General features: G+C 37.3%; 1 protein-coding gene across 1 annotated transcript; it reads left to right on the top strand.

The window, feature by feature from the left end:
• Positions 1–38: 38 nt before the first annotated feature.
• On the top strand, positions 39–25,332 carry LOC121384311. Its single transcript, XM_041514644.1, has 10 exons — positions 39–84; positions 4,656–4,989; positions 5,462–5,632; positions 6,360–6,583; positions 9,065–9,235; positions 9,923–10,041; positions 14,490–14,547; positions 15,052–15,282; positions 17,088–17,220; positions 20,405–25,332. The coding sequence occupies exons 2-10, from the start codon at positions 4,676–4,678 to the stop codon at positions 20,496–20,498; spliced, it is 1,515 nt and encodes a 504-aa protein (XP_041370578.1). The 5' UTR covers positions 39–84; positions 4,656–4,675; the 3' UTR covers positions 20,499–25,332.

The following is a 25,332-nucleotide window of genomic DNA, read 5'->3' as shown; positions in this document are numbered from 1 at the left end:
TAATATTTTAGAGTTATCTATCGTGGTTTGTTGATCGGGTGAACATGTGAAATCATGTTGTAGCGGTTAAGCAAACGAGTTTGGGTGAGTAATTAGACAAAGTAATTAGCAATACTCGTGGCGTTAATTGACAACCCATGTCAATGCAGCGCCGTTTACTTTAGTCTAAACTTAACCCAGGATTTAGCTTTAGGAACACAGTGTTATTTGTTGCTGGGACACCGGTAAACAACGTTTACAAGTTCAGGGTTTACAAATTACATGTAACAATAATTTTAACACTTATTAATAAGTGCATTCAAAGTAATAAGGACTTGTATATAGGGTAAACAAATTCACACTCTGTTTCAGTTTTCAAAATGTATTTTTTCATGTTAGAAGCAGGCCCGTAGGTAGCCCGAGTACTCTGACTGTAAGAGAGCTAGACGGACATTTGGACATAAACACGCTCTCATTACAGTCAGAGACCAACCTATGTCTTTTTTTGGCAATTCCTGACTACCAAACGGTAGGCAACGAGTCCCGCTCTAATACCACAACAATCCTATGTTTGACGTCAAATACCTTTACATCAATCATTTTCGAGTTAAGTGATACAAAAAAATCCACATATTAATCACTAATACACTTACTACAGAAAGAAACCCGACAGCACCTACATTCAGCTACGCTTCGTGACACTCCCGTCGCAACAATTGCAGCAGTTACAGGGGCCGTCTCATATCAAGCGAAGTTTTGTTTATGAAAATAATAACCGCTTGATATGAGACGGCCCCTGTAACTGCTGCACAAGGCGGAATCGCCCAGTGCGCGATCACGTGGTCTACGTCTCGAAATAGATCGCCGAGCTTTGCAATTGTTGCGACGGAGTGTCACGAAGCGTAGCTGAATGTGGGTGCTGTCGGGTTTCTTTCTGTAGTAAGTGTATTAGTGATTAATATGTGGATTTTTTTGTATCACTTAACTCGAAAATGATTGATGTAAAGGTATTTGACGTCAAACATAGGATTGTTGTGGTATTAGAGCGGGACTTCCTGACTACCAAAAAAAGACATAGGTTGGTCTCTGACTGTAATGAGAGCGTGTTTATGTCCAAATGTCCGTCTAGCTCTCTTACAGTCAGAGTACTCGGGCTAGCCCGTAGGTAATAAGCCGAAAACACGCCAGAATCGCTATAAAGGAGTTTAATATTTTAAAATTTTCCTTATGTGGCTTTGGGGCTTCGGGCCTGTGGCGCTCGCGGTTTAACACAACACATATTTAGGTAGAACAACGAAAAATAAAAAAATAAATATGTGGTCAAACTTTTTATTTCAATCAAAAATATGTACCAAAAAATGTAAATTAATGAAAACCGGACGGAATTAGAGAATAACTAACGAGCTACGAGGAATTATGAATTATCTGTCCCGAGTGCATGAATGTTGTAAACCCGAGCCTTTGGCGAGGGTTTTACAACATTCATTCACGAGGGACAGATAATTCGTAGCGAGTTGGTTATTCTCTTTATTACTCATTGTCAATTTTAACTGATTTTTAATGTAAAAATTCCTCTGCAGTCTACAACAAAGCCATCAGCCATTACGTCATATAATCTTACGCACATTACATGACGTAATGTAAGTGACGTCATAGCATAACAGCGTTCTTTTTACAGCCAAATGTTTACAGTACAAAATAATACGACTGTATTTGCATTTGAAAATAATTATTTTTATATATTACTAAAGCCGCTGCTTATGAAAATATACCATTTCATGTTTACGAAACAAGTGAGTCCATTTGTTTTTGTAAATCTTTGTATAACGTATGTGTAATCTGACTCATGAATGGAAACATTATATGAATGAAAGTGAAGTTCCGGCCATGACAAGCAACCAACCAAACATCGTGATTTTTAAGCCAGCCAATCAGTGGCTGTAGAAGCAATCTGCACACTGTGCAGAGATCGAACAAATATTACCCCGTATATTTGAGCCCATATGGGTAATAAAAATATTGAGTGGTTAGAAAGTTATAGCCCTTTGAAGTTTGGCGTGCTGTGAAATATGTCTGCCAAATTTGAATCGTTTTTCTAAACTTGCCGGTTAAACTCAACTACTAATCACCATGTATATATTTCACTTTAAAATCGATCTGAAACACGCCAAATATTATTCTGGAATATGTAATAGTGTTCTTGAAGCCACTGGAAAATAGTAACATATACCATTATAATGTTACAATGTAACCATGAACCCTAACGTTATAAACGTAAAAACGGAAAATAAGCAATACAAAGCGACGTTGTTGTTTTCACAACTTAATATATTTAGTTAGCCTATCAGGACTATGCAACGATACCCCATTCATTTCCAACTTCTATTATGCATAAATAGTGAAACAATGTTACATAAAAAATAAAGGCAGTGCACATGGGCGTTTGAATGAGCACGTGACGAAAGCTAGTGGCAGGGACTAGTCCATTGTAATACAATAGGGTAAAACAGTCTATTTAATGATAGTGAAAATATTTTGAAGAAAAATAAAGTTGGTGGTAGGGGGAGGGTGTGACGGGTCTTTTGGGGGTGGTGGTGGTGGGGTTTTTTGGTGGGGGAGTTCTTGATTTAAGCTGAGTAACAAAAAATACATTTGGAAAAAAAATATAAAAGGCTGAAAAATATTTGTTTTTAAATAATAATACAAATGTGATTAATGATAGTGAAAATATTTCGAAAAAAAAAAATGTTGTTGGGGGTGGGTGACATGTCTTCTTTTTTGAGGGTGGTGGTTTGGTGAGGGAGGTCTTGATAATAATACTAATACTAATACTAATACTAATAATAATAATAATAATAATACAAATGTGATTATTGCATGCTACTGTAAATATAGATAGGAAATGTGTGTGTTCGTCTGGGTTATATGTTTGTTTTTGTTCTTGTTGGGGTTTTTTTTTGGGGGGGGGGGGGGGGGGGCGTGTGTGTGTGTTTGCTGATGGGGAGGGGTATTTTGTATTTTATTCTGGGGTGGGGTTGGTGTTGTTACTGGGGTGGTTTGGGGGTGGTGGTGGATTGGGCTATTTGTTTTTGTTTTATTTGTGGTTATTTATTTTGATTTGCCTGCCAGTTATGCTTACAATCATGTGTACAACAATGTTTTCATTCTAACATGTTGGACATCTAGGCCCTATCTTTCTTGAAAAATCGACATGCAAGACCAACATAAACATGTTTATACAAATACTAATGTTACAGTTACTAGGTCGATGTTTTTAGGATAAATTATTTTTGCTGTTATTACAGCAAAATTTGCAATTTAGCATGTTTATAATACAATTTAATGTACATATAAAATTAATTTGAAGCATTGAAACGAAATATTTTGTAAAACAGGCGCCTGTGCAGTAAATTGTGTAGAGGTCGAGACTGTGGCTAGCAAAGGTTTTTGTGTGTGTGTTGGGGTGGGGGTGGGGGTGGGGGTGGGGTCATGTTTCCCTGGAAAATACATTAAAAAAGAACATGCAATATAGCATGTGGGGGAGGGTACTGTGTGCTGATCATAATATTACCTAAAATATCTATAAATGTTTTTTATTTAACTATTAAAATTGTGTTTCTGTCACACACAATTCTTTATAAAAACTGTAGGTGTGTTTGTATGAAGTTATGCTAATTAATGTGAGGCGAGATTGCAGCTTTAAAAAACAAAGAAGACAATTTCCATGCAAGTAACAACCAAAACAATGTTATTGTGGGTGAGAGCTCGCTAGCCATAATGTATTTGGGCTAGATTCACCTCCGATATTTGACACATGGTCAGTTATAACAAAACGCAATTTCAGCAACGTAGACCTTAATATTTATTTTTAAAAACTAATACCCATGTAACACACAAGGCAGTGCCACCTTGAAGCGATGCATTATGGGATTGATAAAATGGCTACCGCCATGACTGCTAAGACAACCCCAGTTAGGACGCCTTGCGCTCAAATGCACTATGGTGAAATGACTTGAAACTTCAAAGAAAACATAGAAATAGGTTCAATTTAACAACTGAATATGTGAACTCGATGTGCCGAAGTATAGAAATATATTCAAAATCCATTTGAAGTTCAGTGTTTTTCAAAGTACATTTAAAATATCGCATTTCGTTATCAGTGACAAAATCGACCTTTCTCTATACTGAGCCACGTCTTAAATGCCTCAAAACACTTCTAAAAGAAGCCATTGACGTCAGACGCCGTGTTAAGACAAAATTATCATGTGACCCTATCAGCTGTAAAAATGGCCGCGACGTCATTGACAGAGCTCTCTTGAAAATTGGTATTGGTGTAGTTTTAACTGAATTACAAATTAAATAATTATATCTGTTGGAAAGACGCTGTAAATGTATATCTATTTAATATCACTGTATTTCATTGGGAAGCTGTAATATGTGTGTTGAAAAGTGAGTCATTTAAGCTGGTGGCAGATATGCAGCGCAAAGTGACGTCAAACTTTGTCATTCCTAACATATTATACAACCATAAAAATGAGCCCCCCCCCCCCCCCATCCCACACAAACACACACTTTGAAAATCCGTCCTACGGGCCTGAGAAGTTTTAATTTTGGGTACCCGGTATTCCCTTAGTTAAAAATTATCAGATTTATTATTTATGTCTTGTTTATTTCAGCCACAAATTAAAACACGAAGATGTCGACATTGATGGAGATTCCTGAGATCCAGGTTGTAAGTCCGCAACCTGCCGTGATGCCACAAGTGTCGCTAAACAGCATCATGCAGACAGCCAACGAAACAATGCAGACAACCGACCTCGATAAGATTGAAGCGACTACCACAACACAGACTGAAAATAGCAAGGAGATGTTTTCATTTGAGAATTCGTCGTTTATCATGGAGGAAGATGCCAAGTCAGGAGAGTTGCCTCCCTTAACTTACGTTGATTTTATGCCACGTTGTCTTGGGAGAGTTATGGAAGAGTCAGAACCACAGTTTGCAGATTTCAAGTGAGTATATTTGTATAATTATATATATATATATATATATACAGGTCATTCTTGTTAGTGTGGGGGTATGTAGCCCAGTGGTAAAGTGCCCACTTGATGTGTGGTCAGTTTGGGATTGACCCCCATTGGTGGGCCCATTTGGCTATTCTTAAACTGGGGTTATTTTAAGGGATCTTTTATTAGCCAAAGACTGAAATATTATCTACTTTGTATAAAATTTAGCAAATGGTTAATTTGGCAATGTACAGGGTGAGCCTAGACTAGTATATGGGCTTATTTCTTTGGCTTATGGTTGTCTGGTTGTAAAATCTGATAGTCCCTTGCATATTAATACTCAGCCTTTACAATCCTGGGTACACATACATTCCTATAATGGTATTAACACGTGTTGTATACCTCAGATCTGGACTTTTACAACCCTGGGTATACATACATTCCTATAATGGTATTAACACATGTGGTATACCCTCAGATCCGTGATGGACCAGACGAACCAGTGGCTGGAGTCGATGCCACAGTATGCCGTCTTCAGGTGTGAGACCATCACGAAGAAGCTGCAGCGAGGGGACTACAAACTGGACAACGATGCCGTGATGAGTCATCACTCCAGTAATGGGGACAACACGTTCATCAGAGGGGTCAGGTGAGAGGTCAGCCGTGACAAAACAAACTGTTCACCCTGATTACATTTAGATTCATAGATATTCTCAAAAGTTATTTAAAACATACATGTAGTTGTTAAATCTTGTTAAATGCTACATACGTATGGTAAGTATTAACTTTACTATGTGAAGGTATGAATGGTAATTACCTTGAGACTACCTCCAGGTGAATGTGAAAAAAACCCCGATATCCTAATGGAATTATGTAACAGTGAAGTCAGGCACCAAGTGTTTTACTGTCCAATTTATATAATCAGACCCATAGGAGCTAGGGAGGGGCAATGGTTTTTGCAGATAAAAAGTTTCCTTTTTCTGTTAAACTGGTTTATCCTTTGCTATATAGGCTACTGAAAGTACGGAATAGCAAAATATTCCTTATTTCCAATACCACAGGGTTCAGCTTCATCTATGCCTGTAATACGTCAAGTTACTACTTGATTAATTTTTAAAGCCTTTTATCTTCTCGTTCAAATTTCAATTTACTTTCTAGTATGTAATTGTTGACAGTCACTTCATGAAAGTGGATTTATTAGAACATCATTCCAGAGATCACACTCGGATATTCCAAACAAATTATGTTAAAATGATGAAAATATTTATTAACAAATGGAAATAAGATGTGACAAGCTTTATTCTGCCAATCACCAATCAGATATGTCCATCTTGTACGGATTACACAACAAACTGACTTCATTTTTCTTTCTGCAGGTTATGGTTGATGCCAAGAGATGACCCGACATCTCCAACTCAGAAATTATCCTACATGACCGTATTACCCGACCACGAAGATCCCAAGGTGTATGGCAAAATGAACGGATTGATCTCGAGTGCGACATTTCGCATGACAGTGAATCGCGTCATGTCGCAGTTTGACTCTCTACCGACGTCAGTGGAGAAACTCAACAGACATCTGATGACAAGACCCATACCAGGTAGACTGTTCGTTCTGGTCATCTTCTGTGCCAGTACTGAGGGATATGTCTGTAATGATCAGGGGTACAATTTGTGATAACTAAATGAGTTCTGATAGTAATTAAAAACATGCTATGGACTCTTGAATTGTGAAGAGTTTGAATGTGTTAATGGTTTTGTCATACCTGTATACAATTTTCTGTTAGTTGAAACTTGGCTTTAATTTTCTCAAAATTAAGCAATATCTACTGAAATTATACTAATTTTCTGTACATAGCCCTATTAATTTGCATGACAGTCAGTTTTCTGCCACTAATTACCAATCCAGTTGAAGGTGACTAATGCATATGTTTTGTTTGTTTAATTTCTTGACAATGCTTCAAGATGTTTAGTTGAATTGTTTATGTCTAGCTTTATCATGTATAGTTAAAGATCAGATTTGAATTTCATGGGGTTTTGTCCACAGAGTTATGGCCCTTTAACTTGGGTGATGTTACAACCATCACAGTTTTCCAGACTATTCTTTGCAGTACTTGAAGATATTTGCTTGAAGTTTTGTGTATAGCTTTGTTAGACAGAGATACAGGCCAAGTTAGTGTTTTATTGAGTGTTTCACCCTCTCAGAGATATTATATAGAGGATAATAAACAAGTTACCATTTATTATCAAATTTATGTCCCAAGTGACAAATGAAAATTATTTCACGAGGGACATAAATTTAATAATAACTGGTACCGAGTTTGTTATTCTATTTATTACCTCAGCTACTTTTTCTCTAGAAGGCTTAATTTTCGACGCACATGCACGAAAGGCCAACCTGTATAGAAACGATGTAAACCACTTTTCTGAGAATTGCTATAACTTTGTAATTTAATCACGTTCATAAATAATTAAAAAAAACCAAAAGTGTTCTTTATTCTGCTACAAAATCTATAAGGAATTGCATTAAAATGACATTTTGTTAAAAATTTAACACCAAAAATAGAGAGCCATAAACGCAAACTCTTTAAACTACATGACGTCATTTTGTGTGTTTGCCAAATCATGATGACGTCATATTTAGTACCGACAAGGTCATTGGTTTGTGAGCGTCAAATTGTCCAATAGTATTGTTTGTTAGACAAATGCAGAATATTTCTCACTGAGAAAATATGGAAAATATTTTCCCTGTTATGAGTGACCGCTGGGGTAATAATTTCATATATTGCATCCCCATGAAAATTTGTTGGTTCCTGTAGGAGACGTGTATTACTTTAGCAGTAGTCTTTGAAAGCTTGTTATTTGTGAAATGCCATTGAGTGTAATGGCATCTTGGTTTTTTTTGTTGTCTGCTGTAAAATATAGTTTCAAACCTTATGAAAACTGGTACATAAATCCACAATAAATGCCAGCTAATTACTGCTACTAACTTCAGTCTGGTTAAGACCAATGTAAATTATATCAGACTGAATAGTGTGTTTATTTATCTACAGGTAAACTTCTGAGTGTTGAGGTGTTGTCTCGCAGTCTCTGAAGGCCGGTTCTCCTAACACAAAGACTGAATAGTGTGTTTATTTATCTACAGGTAAACTTCTGAGTGTTGAGGTGTTGTCTCCCAGTCTCTGAAGGCCGGTTCTCCTACCACGGAGACTGAATAGTGTGTTTATTTATCTACAGGTAAACTTCTGAGTGTTGAGGTGTTGTCTCAGATGATCTCCCAGTCTCTGAAGGCCAGTTCTCCTAACACAGAGACTGAATAGTGTGTTTATTTATCTACAGGTAAACTTCTGAGTGTTGAGGTGTTGTCTCCCAGTTTCTGAAGGCCAGTTCTCCTAACACAGAGACTGAATAGTGTGTTTATTTATCTACAGGTAAACTTCTGAGTGTTGAGGTGTTGTCTCCCAGTCCCTGAAGGCCGGTTCTCCTACCACGGAGACTGAATAGTGTGTTTATTTATCTACAGGTAAACTTCTGAGTGTTGAGGTGTTGTCTCCCAGTCCGTGAAGGCCAGTTCTCCTACCACGGAGACTGAATAGTGTGTTTATTTATCTACAGGTAAACTTCTGAGTGTTGAGGTGTTGTCTCCCAGTCTCTGAAGGCCGGTTCTCCTAACACATAGACTGAATAGTGTGTTTATTTATCTACAGGTAAACTTCTGAGTGTTGAGGTGTTGTCTCCCAGTCTCTGAAGGCCGGTTCTCCTACCACGGAGACTGAATAGTGTGTTTATTTATCTACAGGTAAACTTCTGAGTGTTGAGGTGTTGTCTCCCAGTCCCTGAAGGCCGGTTCTCCTAACACAAAGACTGAATAGTGTGTTTATTTATCTACAGGTAAACTTCTAAGTGTTGAGGTGTTGTCTCCCAGTCTCTGAAGGCCGGTTCTCCTAACACATAGACTGAATAGTGTGTTTATTTATCTACAGGTAAACTGAGTGTTGAGGTGTTGTCTCAGATGATCTCTCAGTCTCTGAAGGCCGGTTCTCCTAACACAAAGATTGAATAGTGTGTTTATTTATCTATAGGTAAACTTCTGAGTGTTGAGGTGTTGTCTCAGATGATCTCCCAGTCTCTGAAGGCCAGTTCTCCTAACACGGAGGTCACATGCTGGAGCGAGTGTGGTAAAAACAACCGACTCTATGTCAATGCTCTTCGAGTCTTCTACGTCGTTGGGGAGTCTGCGTTTGAGTCAATTGGTAAATAATTACTGACATTTTGCTTTTAGGTGATTTGTGTAATTCTTTTTGAATTATATTACTAAAAAACTGAATTAAGTTATGTTATCCTTTAATAAATCAAGAAAATAAACTGAACAGAAAAATGTGATATCAGTACGGTAAACAGATTTATGTATTTTGTTGTTTGTAATTATAAGAATTATTTATCATTTGAATTTATCAATAAATAACAGTCATGTCTGACATCCAATAGTCGATGATTAATAAACCAATGTGGTGTTATTAAAGAAAACAAAGTTTCATTTTAAAAGTAGGACAACAGGGGTAATATGATGTCATCATTGCATCCCAGGGGGGCTGGGGGCTGGGATGTAGCCCTGTGATAAAAGCGCTCACTTGATGCGCGGTCGGTCTGGGATCAATCCCCGCTGTGGAGCCCATTGGGCTATTTCTCATTCTATCTAGTGCACCATTACTGGTATATCAAAGACCGTGGTATGTGTTATTCTGTCTGTGGGATGATGCATATAAAAGACCCTTTGCTACTAATGGAAAAATGTAGCGGATTCCCTCTCTAAGAATATGTCAAAATAAATGTGCTCTAGTGGTATCATTAAACAAAATAAACATGAACTTTTAAATGCATCCCATCATTAGTATACTATCATACCAGTTAAAATCGCACGTTTGTGTATTTTTTCACAGGTATGCATGACACCGTACCAGACATAGTTCAGAATTCTGACGGTTTTGCAGTGAAGGTCAAGTTCGCTCCGTTTAACACAGTGGTCAGCCAGGCCAGTCGGTGGCTGAAGGATCAAGAGGTGATTTTCAGTGGTTATAGTTACCACCACTGCCAACTACTTTATGTATTGACAATTATACCTCACTGAATTCAGCAGATTTAGTTACCACCACAGTGACTGCCAGCTACTTAAATGTGCTGACAATTATACCTCACTGAATTCAGCAGATTTAGTTACCACCACTGCCAGGCTACTTAATGTGCTGACAATTATACCTCACTGAATTCAGCAGATTTAGTTACCACCACTGTGACTGCCAGCTACTTTATGTATTGACAATTATACCTCACTGAATTCAGCAGATTTAGTTACCACCACTGCCAGGCTACTTAATGTGCTGACAATTATACCTCACTGAATTCAGCAGATTTAGTTACCACCACTGCCAGCTACTTTATGTGCTGATAATTATACCTCACTGAATTCAGCAGATTTAGTTACCACCACTGCCAGGCTACTTAATGTGCTGACAATTATACCTCACTGAATTCAGCAGATTTAGTTACCACCACTGCCAGCTACTTAATGTGCTGACAATTATACCACACTGAATTCAGCAGATTTAGTTACCACCACTGCCAGCTACTTAATGTGCTGACAATTATACCTCATTGAATTCAGCAGATTTAGTTACCACCACTGCCAGCTACTTAATGTGCTGACAATTATACCTCATTGAATTCAGCAGATTTAGTTACCACCACTGCCAGCTACTTAATGTGCTGACAATTATACCTCACTGAATTCAGCAGATTTAGTTACCACCATTTAGTTACCACCATTTAGTTACCACCACTGTGACTGCCAGCTACTTAATGTGCTGACAATTATACCTCACTGAATTCAGCAGATTTAGTTACCACCACAGTGACTGCCAGCTACTTAATGTGCTGACAATTATACCTCACTGAATTCAGAAGATTTAGTTACCACCACAGTGACTGCCAGCTACTTAATGTGCTGACAATTATACCTCACTGAATTCAGCAGATTTAGTTACCACCACAGTGACTGCCAGCTACTTAATGTGCTGACAATTATACCTCACTGAATTCAGAAGATTTAGTTACCACCACTGTGACTGCCAGCTACTTTATGTGCTGACAATTATACCTCACTGAATTCAGAAGATTTAGTTACAACCACTGTGACTGCCAGCTACTTAATGTGCTGACAATTATACCTCACTGAATTCAGAAGATTTAGTTACCACCACTGTGACTGCCAGCTACTTTATGTATTGACAATTATACCTCACTGAATTCAGCAGATTTAGTTACCACCACTGCCAGCTACTTCATGTGCTGACAATTATACCTCACTGAATTCAGCAGATTTAGTTACCACCACTGCCAGCTACTTAATGTGCTGACAATTATACCTCACTGAATTCAGCAGATTTAGTTACCACCACAGTGACTGCCAGCTACTTAATGTGCTGACAATTATACCTCACTGAATTCAGAAGATTTAGTTACCACCACTGTGACTGCCAGCTACTTTATGTGCTGACATTTATACCACACTGAATTCAGCAGATTTAGTTACCACCACTGCCAGCTACTTAATGTGCTGACAATTATACCTCACTGAATTCAGCAGATTTAGTTACCACCACTGTGACTGCCAGCTACTTTATGTGCTGATAATTATACCTCACTGAATTCAGCAGATTTAGTTACCACCACTGCCAGGCTACTTAATGTGCTGACAATTATACCTCACTGAATTCAGCAGATTTAGTTACCACCACAGTGACTGCCAGCTACTTAATGTGCTGATAATTATACCACACTGAATTCAGCAGATTTAGTTACCACCACAGTGACTGCCAGCTACTTAAATATGCTGACAATTATACCTCACTGAATTCAGCAGATTTAGTTACCACCACTGTGACTGCCAGCTACTTTATGTGCTGACAATTATACCTCACTGAATTCAGAAGATTTAGTTACCACCACTGTGACTGCCAGCTACTTTATGTGCTGACAATTATACCTCACTGAATTCAGAAGATTTAGTTACAACCACTGTGACTGCCAGCTACTTAATGTGCTGACAATTATACCTCACTGAATTCAGAAGATTTAGTTACCACCACTGTGACTGCCAGCTACTTTATGTGCTGACAATTATACCTCACTGAATTCAGCAGATTTAGTTACCACCACTGCCAGGCTACTTAATGTGCTGACAATTATACCTCACTGAATTCAGCAGATTTAGTTACCACCAATGTGACTGCCAGCTACTTAATGTGCTGACAATTATACCTCACTGAATTCAGCAGATTTAGTTACCACCACTGCCAGCTACTTTATGTGCTGATAATTATACCTCACTGAATTCAGCAGATTTAGTTACCACCACTGCCAGGCTACTTAATGTGCTGACAATTATACCTCACTGAATTCAGCAGATTTAGTTACCACCACTGCCAGCTACTTAATGTGCTGACAATTATACCACACTGAATTCAGCAGATTTAGTTACCACCACTGCCAGCTACTTAATGTGCTGACAATTATACCTCATTGAATTCAGCAGATTTAGTTACCACCACTGCCAGCTACTTAATGTGCTGACAATTATACCTCACTGAATTCAGCAGATTTAGTTACCACCATTTAGTTACCACCACTGTGACTGCCAGCTACTTAATGTGCTGACAATTATACCTCACTGAATTCAGCAGATTTAGTTACCACCACAGTGACTGCCAGCTACTTTATGTGCTGACAATTATACCTCACTGAATTCAGAAGATTTAGTTACAACCACTGTGACTACCAGCTACTTAATGTGCTGACAATTATACCTCACTGAATTCAGAAGATTTAGTTACCACCACTGTGACTGCCAGCTACTTTATGTATTGACAATTATACCTCACTGAATTCAGCAGATTTAGTTACCACCACTGCCAGCTACTTAATGTGCTGACAATTATACCACACTGAATTCAGCAGATTTAGTTACCACCACTGCCAGCTACTTAATGTGCTGACAATTATACCTCACTGAATTCAGCAGATTTAGTTACCACGACAGTGACTGCCAGCTACTTAATGTGCTGACAATTATACCTCACTGAATTCAGCAGATTTAGTTACCACCACTGTGACTGCCAGCTACTTAATGTGCTGACAATTATACCTCACTGAATTCAGCAGATTTAGTTACCACCACAGTGACTGCCAGCTACTTAAATATGCTGACAATTATACCTCACTGAATTCAGCAGATTTAGTTACCACCACTGTGACTGCCAGCTACTTTATGTGCTGACAATTATACCTCACTGAATTCAGAAGATTTAGTTACCACCACTGTGACTGCCAGCTACTTTATGTGCTGACAATTATACCTCACTGAATTCAGAAGATTTAGTTACAACCACTGTGACTGCCAGCTACTTAATGTGCTGACAATTATACCTCACTGAATTCAGAAGATTTAGTTACCACCACTGTGACTGCCAGCTACTTTATGTGCTGATAATTATACCTCACTGAATTCAGCAGATTTAGTTACCACCACTGTGACTGCCAGCTACTTTATGTATTGACAATTATACCTCACTGAATTCAGAAGATTTAGTTACCACCACTGTGACTGCCAGCTACTTTATGTGCTGACAATTATACCACACTGAATTCAGCAGATTTAGTTACTACCACTGCCAGCTACTTAATGTGCTGACAATTATACCTCACTGAATTCAGCAGATTTAGTTACCACCACTGTGACTGCCAGCTACTTTATGTGCTGATAATTATACCTCACTGAATTCAGCAGATTTAGTTACCACCACTGCCAGGCTACTTAATGTGCTGACAATTATACCTCACTGAATTCAGCAGATTTAGTTACCACCACAGTGACTGCCAGCTACTTAATGTGCTGATAATTATACCACACTGAATTCAGCAGATTTAGTTACCACCACAGTGACTGCCAGGTACTTAAATGTGCTGACAATTATACCTCACTGAATTCAGCAGATTTAGTTACCACCACTGCCAGCTACTTTATGTGCTGACAATTATACCTCACTGAATTCAGCAGATTTAGTTACCACCACTGCCAGCTACTTAAATGTGCTGATAATTATACCACACTGAATTCAGCAGATTTAGTTACCACCACTGCCAGCTACTTTATGTGCTGACAATTATACCTTACTGAATTCAGCAGATTTAGTTACCTACTCCTCTCAAACAGTCTTCTACTGAATGATAATGAACGCCTTGATAGAACATGTACATTTTAATAGCAGCAGTTTTGCAGGTATGGTTCTGTATTTATGTTTACCTTGTACCGTGATTTGTGGTGATGGTTCTGTATTTATGTTTACCTTGTACCGTGGTTTGTGGTGATGGTTCTTTATTTATGTTTACCTTGTACCGTGGTTTGTGGTAGGTTGGCTGTGTAATCTAGGTACACTATGTTTTGTATTTCAGGGCTTGAGAGTGATCAGTATTCAGTCTCCCTACGTCAAATGTGACCGACTCGGAAATGGTATGTATCGTACTGTGGACTGTTGATGACTCTTTATTATATTTCCTGTCTCGTTGTCATGGTTTCTTTTGTTAAAAATGTAGGTGTATTCACCAATATACATTTCCTAAAAAAGTGGAGGTGTATTATGATGCACCTACACTTTTTATTTAACTGTACACCTGTATTTGCAACAAAAAAACAAACAAACAATAATCATGAATAATGCAATAAACCTTTATTGTTATAACTTTCATTGAAATTTGGAGGCTCCATGACTAAAACTGTAGGGATATTCACTGAAACACCTCTTAAAGTGTGGGTATAACCATTACTTACCGTATGTAAATGGCATGTTTTAGAACCACTAAAAAACTATTCCCATTCCTTTAATGTGACAAACTCCCTTACATTTCAAGTACGTGTTCATTATTTGTGTTCTGTATGACATGATTCAGAATGTTGATTACCTGTGTTTACTGATGTCAGTCAGACTATGATGTGTGTGTGTGTGTTTTGTCTCAGGTGCAGTTTCTGTGAGTTCTGGCCAGGCAGGTTATGTGGAGCTGACTAACTGCGATTCCCAGTTTGTGAGAATCATGCGAGTCTTCTACACGAAGGACAAGAAAGTCTCCAGTGACCCGCTCACTCTGTCTTCTCGGCTGTTTGTTCCCGTTCGCAAGTTCGACACAGGAAGAGACTTCGAAGGTTTTTCAAACACGATCCAGAGAGTGATAAACTGGTTAAATTTAACGAGTAGGTTGTTTGTCCCATATATAACTTTTCAAACCTTTTTTTTAAAAATGCCTTAAGATATTGAGCTGAAGTTTTATGTATAGCTTTATCATGCACAGTTACTGATTAAGTTCGACTTTCATGGTGATTTATATAATTTTAACAGAGTTATGGCCCTTGAAGCAGATGGGGACATGTATTGTTTTAACAGTTTTTCACAGATGTTTGTTTTAACAGAAAACATGTTGAGTGGTCTTTTATTATATTCCAGAAAGCCCGGTGTTGATGGTGTTTTATTGTGTTCCAGAAAGCCCGGTGTTGATGGTGTTTTATTGTATTCCAGAACGCCCAGTGTTGATGGTGTTTTATTATATTCCAGAAAGCCCGGTGTTGATGGTGTTTTATTGTATTCCAGAAAGCCCGGTATTGATGGTGTTTTATTGTATTCCAGAACGCCCAGTGTTGATGGTGTTTTATTATATTCCAGAAAGCCCGGTGTTGATGGTGTTTTATTGTATTCCAGAAAGCCCGGTATTGATGGTGTTTTATTGTATTCCAGAAAGACCAGTGTTGGTGTTTTATTGTATTCCAGAAAGACCAGTGTTGATGGTGTTTTATTGTATTCCACAAAAGCCCAGTGTTGAGTGGTGTTTTACTATAATTTCAGAAAGCCTGGTGTTGATGGGTGTTTTATTGTATTTCAGAAAGCCAAGTGTTGGTGTTTTATTGTATTCCAGAAAGCCCAGTGTTGGTGTTTTATTGTATTCTAGAAAGACCATTGTTGGTGTTTTATTGTATTCCAGAAAGACCAGTGTTGATGGTGTTTTATTGTATTCCAGAAAGCCCGGTATTGATGGTGTTTTATTATATTCCAGAAAGCCCGGTGTTGGTGCTTTATTGTATTCCAGAAAGACCAGTGTTGATGGTGTTTTATTGTATTCCACAAAAGCCCAGTGTTGAGTGGTGTTTTACTATAATTACAGAAAGCCTGGTGTTGATGGGTGTTGTATTCTAGAAAGACCATTGTTTTTGTTTTATTGTATTCCAGAAAGCCCAGTGTTAATGGTGTTTTATTGTATTCCAGAAAGCCCGGTATTGATGGTGTTTTATTATATTCCAGAAAGCCCGGTGTTGATGGTGTTTTATTGTATTCCAGAAAGCCCGGTGTTGATGGTGTTTTATTGTATTCCAATAAAGCCCAGTGTTGAGTGGTGTTTTATTATAATTTCAGAAAGCCTGGTGTTGATGGGTGTTTTATTGTATTTCAGAAAGCCAAGTGTTGGTGTTTTATTGTATTCCAGAAAGCCCAGTGTTGGTGTTTTATTGTATTCTAGAAAGACCATTGTTGGTGTTTTATTGTATTCCAGAAAGACCAGTGTTGATGGTGTTTTATTGTATTCCAGAAAGCCCGGTGTTGATGGTGTTTTATTGTATTCCAGAAAGCCTGGTGTTGATGTTGTTTTATTGTATTACAGAAAGCCCGGTATTGATGGTGTTTTATTGTATTCCAGAAAGCCCGGTATTGATGGTGTTTATTGTATTCCAGAAAGCCCAGTGTTGGTGTTTTATTGTATTCCAGAAAGACCAGTGTTGATGGTGTTTTATTGTATTCCACAAAAGCCCAGTGTTGAGTGGTGTTTTACTATAATTTCAGAAAGCCTGGTGTTGATGGGTGTTTTATTGTATTTCAGAAAGCCAAGTGTTGGTGTTTTATTGTATTCCAGAAAGCCCAGTGTTGGTGTTTTATTGTATTCTAGAAAGACCATTGTTGGTGTTTTATTGTATTCCAGAAAGACCAGTGTTGATGGTGTTTTATTGTATTCCAGAAAGCCCAGTGTTGAGTGTGGAGACCGTACAGTACCAGATCCACCCGGACAGCTGGGGGTCAGGCGTCCAGGAGAACAAGGTGGACATGGTCAACTCTCACAGCAACGGGCGGTACTACCTCACCTGTGTCAGGTAACTCGTTATACCTCACCTGTGTCAGGTATCTCTCTTTCTATCTCACCTGTGTCAGATATCTCTCTTTCTATCTCACTTGTGTCATGTATCTCTTTCTATCTCGCCTGTGTCATGTATCTCTCTTTCTATCTCACCTGTGTCAGGTATCTCTCTTTCTATCTCGCCTGTGTCAGATATCTCTCTTTCTATCTCGCCTGTGTCAGATATCTCTCTTTCTATCTCACTTGTGTCATGTATCTCTTTCTATCTCGCCTGTGTCAGATATCTCTTTCTATCTCACTTGTGTCATGTATCTCTTTCTATCTCGCCTGTGTCAGATATCTCTCTTTCTATCTCACTTGTGTCATGTATCTCTCTTTCTATCTCGCCTGTGTCAGATATCTCTCTTTCTATCTCACATGTGTCATGTATCTCTCTTTCTATCTCGCCTGTGTCGGGTATCTCTCTTTCTATCTCGCCTGTGTCAGATATCTCTCTTTCTATCTCACTTGTGTCATGTATCTCTTTCTATCTCGCCTGTGTCATGTATCTCTCTTTCTATCTCGCCTGTGTCAGATATCTCTCTTTCTATCTTGCCTGTGTCATGTATCTCTCTTTCTATCTCGCCTGTGTCATGTATCTCTCTTTCTATCTCGCCTGTGTCATGTATCTCTCTTTCTATCTCGCCTGTGTCATGTATCTCTCTTTCTATCTCGCCTGTGTCAGATATCTCTCTTTCTATCTCGCCTGTGTCATGTATCTCTCTTTCTATCTCGCCTGTGTCATGTATCTCTCTTTCTATCTCGCCTGTGTCATGTATCTCTTTCTATCTCGCCTGTGTCATGTATCTCTCTTTCTATCTCGCCTGTGTCATGTATCTCTCTTTCTATCTCGCCTGTGTCAGATATCTCTCTTTCTATCTCACTTGTGTCAGATATCTCTCTTTCTATCTCACTTGTGTCATGTATCTCTCTTTCTATCTCACTTGTGTCATGTATCTCTTTCTATCTCACTTGTGTCATGTATCTCTTTCTATCTCACTTGTGTCAGATATCTCTCTTTCTATCTCACTTGTGTCATGTATCTCTCTTTCTATCTCACTTGTGTCATGTATCTCTCTTTCTATCTTACTTGTGTCATGTATCTCTTTCTATCTCGCCTGTGTCAGATATCTCTCTTTCTATCTCACTTGTGTCAGATATCTCTCTTTCTATCTCACTTGTGTCATGTATCTCTCTTTCTATCTTACTTGTGTCATGTATCTCTTTCTATCTCGCCTGTGTCATGTATCTCTCTTTCTATCTCGCCTGTGTCAGGTATCTCTCTTTCTATCTCGCCTGTGTCATGTATCTCTCTTTCTATCTCGCCTGTGTCATGTATCTCTCTTTCTATCTCGCCTGTGTCATGTATCTCTCTTTCTATCTCGCCTGTGTCATGTATCTCTCTTTCTATCTCGCCTGTGTCAGATATCTCTCTTTCTATCTTACTTGTGTCATGTATCTCTTTCTATCTCGCCTGTGTCAGATATCTCTCTTTCTATCTCGCCTGTGTCATGTATCTCTCTTTCTATCTCACCTGTGTCATGTATCTCTCTTTCTATCTCGCCTGTGTCATGTATCTCTTTCTATCTCGCCTGTGTCATGTATCTCTCTTTCTATCTCGCCTGTGTCATGTATCTCTCTTTCTATCTCGCCTGTGTCATGTATCTCTCTTTCTATCTCGCCTGTGTCATGTATCTCTCTTTCTATCTCGCCTGTGTCAGATATCTCTCTTTCTATCTCACTTGTGTCATGTATCTCTCTTTCTATCTCGCCTGTGTCATGTATCTCTCTTTCTATCTCGCCTGTGTCATGTATCTCTCTTTCTATCTCGCCTGTGTCAGATATCTCTCTTTCTATCTCACTTGTGTCATGTATCTCTCTTTCTATCTCGCCTGTGTCATGTATCTCTTTCTATCTCGCCTGTGTCAGGTATCTCTCTTTCTATCTCGCCTGTTTCAAGTATCTCTCTTTTTATCTCGCCTGTGTCGGGTATCTCTCTTTCTATCTCGCCTGTGTCAGGTATCTCTCTTTTTATCTTGCCTGTGTCAGGTATCTCTCTTTCTATCTCGCCTGTGTCAGGTATCTCTCTTTCTATCTCGCCTGTGTCATGTATCTCTCTTTCTATCTCGCCTGTGTCAGGTATCTCCATTTCTATCTCACCTGTGTCAGGTATCTCTCTTTTTATCTCACCTGTGTCAGGTATCTCTGTTTCTATATCACCTGTGTCAGGTATTTCTCTTTCTATCTCACCTGTGTCAGGTATCTCTGTTTCACCTGTGTCAGGTATCTCTCTTTCTGTCTCACCTGTGTCAGATATCTCTCTTTCTATCTCACTTGTGTCATGTATCTCTCTTTCTATCTCGCCTGTGTCATGTATCTCTTTCTATCTCGCCTGTGTCAGGTATCTCTCTTTCTATCTCGCCTGTTTCAAGTATCTCTCTTTTTATCTCGCCTGTGTCGGGTATCTCTCTTTCTATCTCGCCTGTGTCAGGTATCTCTCTTTCTATCTCACCTGTGTCAGGTATCTCTCTTTCTATCTCGCCTGTGTCAGGTATCTCTCTTTCTATCTCGCCTGTGTCATGTATCTCTCTTTCTATCTCGCCTGTGTCAGGTATCTCCGTTTCTATCTCACCTGTGTCAGGTATCTCTCTTTCTATCTCACCTGTGTCAGGTATCTCTGTTTCTATATCACCTGTGTCAGGTATTTCTCTTTCTATCTCGCCTGTGTCAGGTATGTCTCTTTCTATCTCACCTGTGTCAGGTATCTCTGTTTCACCTGTGTCAGGTATCTCTCTTTCTGTCTCACCTGTGTAAGATATCTCTCTTTCTATCACATAACTTGACATACAAAAACGGCACTTTTGAACTAAAAGGTAATATTTTCATAGTTTTCTGGATGAGCTGTTGCACTCCTAGTCAGAGATGTGGAAAAGTCTCTTTCTAGTGTCCATTGACATATAATATTTGTAGCTTTTAGAATAACAGTCATAGATCCAAGATGTACAAAACAAGACAAAGAAAATATCAATAGTTTAAACTTAAAAAAAAGTGTTTTTCAGAAATGTGCAGTATTTAAAAGTAGCTGTGTTTAGTAAAACTGTTCTCTCTGCAGCTAGTGATCTGTAATTGTTTTGTTGACATCTTCATGTTTTCTTTTCCAGGCTGTATTTTCCTGTGATGTTTTCTGAGCCTCCACCGGAAATGTTGAAAACCACAGATGAAGAAGAAGTGGGGTGGGGCTGTGTTGTGCAATAGATGGACGTCTAGGAATCAGGGTCAATTGAAACACTTTGTGGTTGCAATAACTGACAGGCTTTTGTGACAAGTTTCCACACAGGAGATCAGTGTGGTCCTGCTGTCTGATATTCATGGGAAACTCGACTTCACTTTGATCATACATTACAATATGACTTCACTTTGATCATACATTACAATATGGCTTCACTTTGATCATACATTACAATATGGCTTCACTTTGATCATACATTACAATATGACTTCACTTTGATCATACATTACAATATGGCTTCACTTTGATCATACATTACAATATGACTTCACTTTGATCATACATTAGATGAAACCAGTGAAACATCTCTGTACACTACTGGAATTAGTAAATGGTGATCAGTCACTTTTTGTTGCAGCCTTACTATGTGACTCATTTTCTTCTTTGTTTTCCCTTCAGTTGAAACACAAATGAACAAAAAAAAAGCTACAAAAAAACAACAACCAAAAAACCCCATTAAAAAACCATGCATTTATTTCATTAGGAAAAAACCCCATGCATTTATTTCATAAAAAAAATCCCCAAAAGTTAGAAATATTGGCTACAGCATCAGTGATTTATTGAGTGGGTTAAAGTGATAAATATTGTTTTTGGTTGTTTGTTTGGTAAACACTGCTTTCATTATGATAATGTTTTTTTACTGCAAGGATGATTGTTGTTATTGCTCGATTGGCCATCATTCCTTCATTTGTTTTGTTATTTAAGATATTTCAGAATCTGATTACTCATCATCCACATCCTACATAAAGTAACATCCACTTATCTGCTGTTGCCCATTTAATTTATTTCACATTTACATTATTATTGGATTCACAGTTTAAGAATACAAATGTTGTTTTAATGATTTATGTATACACAAATCCATGTATCCCACTGCAAAACATTAATCTGACTGACACAATTTTAAAATATTTAAACAGGAATGAGCTTGTTATTATGCATGACTTATGGTGAGGATTAAATGTTACTAAGTTATGAAATATCTACACGTTAAACACATTTCTGAAACTGCTCAGTTGTATTGTTTTTGCAAATTGTTACGTCATTGATATTTCAGAGCTAATATTTATATGATTATTTATGTTGAATTATTATTGTTTATGCGTGTTTGTGTGGATTTGATTATGAAAATGGTATAAAACGGAGGATATCTGTCTCATGATTGTACAAATTGATGTGATTGGTGTGTTATTAATTAGTGGGTTAATTAGTTAATAAATAATAACATTTAACGTTTCATGCCTGATAGTTCCTCGGTAAATAAGTATGACCCATTAATAAAACCATTTATGCACCGTAGAAATTTCTGTGCAGATGTATTTAATGCACAAAAAGTACATTTTCAGTATTGACAGTTTTGTGCAATACTTAATTAAATTATACTTAATTAAAATTATGTTTATTTTGTGAAACAAATAATCACATTGGGTGGAAGATGGAAGCATTTATCCCAACCCATCACCCGTAAACTAAAACAAGTTAATATAATTTGACATAATCGGTATTAAGAAATATCAAATTGCGAAATAGTCTCTTATTGCCAGTATAATGAGTTCTGAGAATGATCCTCAGACCTTGATTCTTTCATGTCACTTGTTAACTCGAGGTGAACCATTAACAGAGCAGGCAGTAAGGCATTCATACGGTATTAAGAAATATCAAATTGAGAAATAGTCTCTTATTGCCAGTATAATGAGTTCTGAGAATGATCCTCATACCTTGATTCTTTCATGTCACTTGTTAACTCGAGGTGAACCATTAACAGAGCAGGCAGTAAGTCATTCATACGGTATTAAGAAATATCAAATTGAGAAATAGTCTCTTATTGCCAGTATAATGAGTTCTGAGAATGATCCTCATACCTTGATTCTTTCATGTCACTTGTTAACTCGAGGTGAACCATTAACAGAGCAGGCAGTAAGGCATTCATACGGTATTAAGAAATATCAAATTGAGAAATAGTCTCTTATTGCCAGTATAATGAGTTCTGAGAATGATCCTCATACCTTGATTCTTTCATGTCACTTGTTAACTCTAGGTGAACCATTAACAGAGCAGGCAGTAAGGCATTCATACGGTATTAAGAAATATCAAATTGAGAAATAGTCTCTTATTGCCAGTATAATGAGTTCTGAGAATGATCCTCATACCTTGATTCTTTCATGTCACTTGTTAATTCGAGGTGAACCATTAACAGAGCAGGCAGTAAGGCATCATACGTGTGTTAAATGATTTTATAAGTGTGTTCGTGTGTGTGTGTGTTGATACTGTGTGTGTTTTAATGTTGAACTCAAACAGGAACAGGAGGAAATGGGAGGTTGATTGTCTCATGATTGTACAAATTATTTGTGATTAATATACAAGTGAATAACTCGTTGAATTAGTAACTAATTACATTTAGTGTTTATTACCAGGAAATGTGGATAGTTTTTTTGAATTAATAACTCATTATATTTAGTGATTGGACCACGTACATATGAATAGTTTGTTTGATTAGTAACTGATCACATTTAGTGACTGGACCATATACTTGTGAATAGTTTGTTTGATTAGTAACTGATCACATTTAGTGACTGGACCATATACTTGTGAATAGTTTGTTTGATTAGTAACTGATCACATTTAGTGACTGGACCATATACTTGTGAATAGTTTGTTTGATTAATGACTGATCACATTTAGTGACTGGACCATATACTTGTGAATAGTTTGTTTGATTAGTAACTGATCACATTTAGTGACTGGACCATATACTTGTGAATAGTTTGTTTGATTAGTAACTGATCACATTTAGTGACTGGACCATATACTTGTGAATAGTTTGTTTGATTAGTAACTGATCACATTTAGTGACTGGACCATATACTTGTGAATAGTTTGTTTGATTAATGACTGATCACATTTAGTGACTGGACCATATACTTGTGAATAGTTTGTTTGATTAGTAACTGATCACATTTAGTGACTGGACCATATACTTGTGAATAGTTTGTTTGATTAATGACTGATCACATTTAGTGACTGGACCATATACTTGTGAATAGTTTGTTTGATTAATGACTGATCATTTAGTGACTGGACCATATACTTGTGAATAGTTTGTTTGATTAATGACTGATCATTTAGTGACTGGACCATATACTTGTGAATAGTTTGTTTGATTAATGACTGATCACATTTACTTGTGAATTGTTTGTTTGATTAGTAACTGATCACATTTAGTGACTGGACCATATACTTGTGAATAGTTTGTTTGATTAATGACTGATCACATTTAGTGACTGGACCATATACTTGTGAATAGTTTGTTTGATTAATGACTGATCACATTTAGTGACTGGACCATATACTTGTGAATAGTTTGTTTGATTAATGACTGATCAAATTTAGTGACTGGACCATATACTTGTGAATAGTTTGTTTGATTAATGACTGATCACATATACTTGTGAATAGTTTGTTTGATTAGTAACTGATCACATTTAGTGACTGGACCATATACTTGTGAATAGTTTGTTTGATTAGTAACTGATCACATTTAGTGACTGGACCATATACTTGTGAATAGTTTGTTTGATTAATGACTGATCACATTTAGTGACTGGACCATATACTTGTGAATAGTTTGTTTGATTAATGACTGATCACATTTACTTGTGAATTGTTTGTTTGATTAGTAACTGATCACATTTAGTGATTAGACCATATACATTCAGTGATAGGTTACTATGTATGTGTGAATCACTTGCTCAATTATGACTAATTAAATTCAGTTAATGCCAACAGACCTCAAACGTTTGTGTCTGTAGTAAATAAACAATATATTTTACAGGTAGTAAGTTATATAATAAATGAGTTACACAATTTTAAGATGACTGTAGATTTCACCGTATAACAGTTAGATGTTGATAATGTATTTAGCAATAAGACAGCAAGTTGTTTGTAAGTCTGCAAGTTCAAATCTTGACTGTTACTACAATCAGTGGTCATAATTCTGTTCACTGCATTTTTATACTGGACTGGTTTCAATTATCATGTATTATGTTGTGGATATTATCAAATTTTAAATACCTTTTCATAACCTCATCTAATATTTCGGTGAAGATCGTTAAGTACATAACCACCGATTGTTACTAAGACAAGCTGTATTGCTATGTTTCAGGATGAAATAATGTTCACTTATCCTATAACTTACCCATAATATCCATGTAATAAACACATTTGATATTTTACCTTAATATTTTAATAGGTTTATATTTGTACTGCTGTCGGTGGGTCGTTTGTTTACAAGCCATTGAGACCTGTAACTCTGGGTGCAACATTTTGATAAAATTTTGTCAAGTGCATAATCTCAGGAGACTTTAGAGCTGTGATCAAATTAAAATGATATTTAAAAGTGTTATAGGATAAATACAATTCACTACTCAAGTTTTATTATATGTAAAATATAACCTTTGTCTAGTTAACAGATTAACATAGACTCTGTTGATATTTTCCATATAAAAAACCATGACAAATCCTCTGTATATGACATGGACAACTTAGTGTTTGCAATACCATTCCTTGCTGTACGCTACACCACAACGATATGTTCGATATGTCCGTCTGTACTAGCATCTGATGTGTGATACCTTACATTCCGTCCTGAATTTTGTAGAACGTTTTGTCAAAAACTGCAAGAGTATTTAAAATGGTTGATATTTATGGTTTGTTAAAATGCATTTACTCATATAAATATTATTATATTCATATTTTATTATATACTTTTTTGACAATAAAATATGGTGTACTTTTTTGCAA

This window comes from Gigantopelta aegis, chromosome 10 (assembly GCF_016097555.1).
Source record: "Gigantopelta aegis isolate Gae_Host chromosome 10, Gae_host_genome, whole genome shotgun sequence".
In the NCBI taxonomy this organism is placed as follows: domain Eukaryota; kingdom Metazoa; phylum Mollusca; class Gastropoda; order Neomphalida; family Peltospiridae; genus Gigantopelta; species Gigantopelta aegis.
This window is presented reverse-complemented; position numbering and strand designations above follow the sequence as displayed.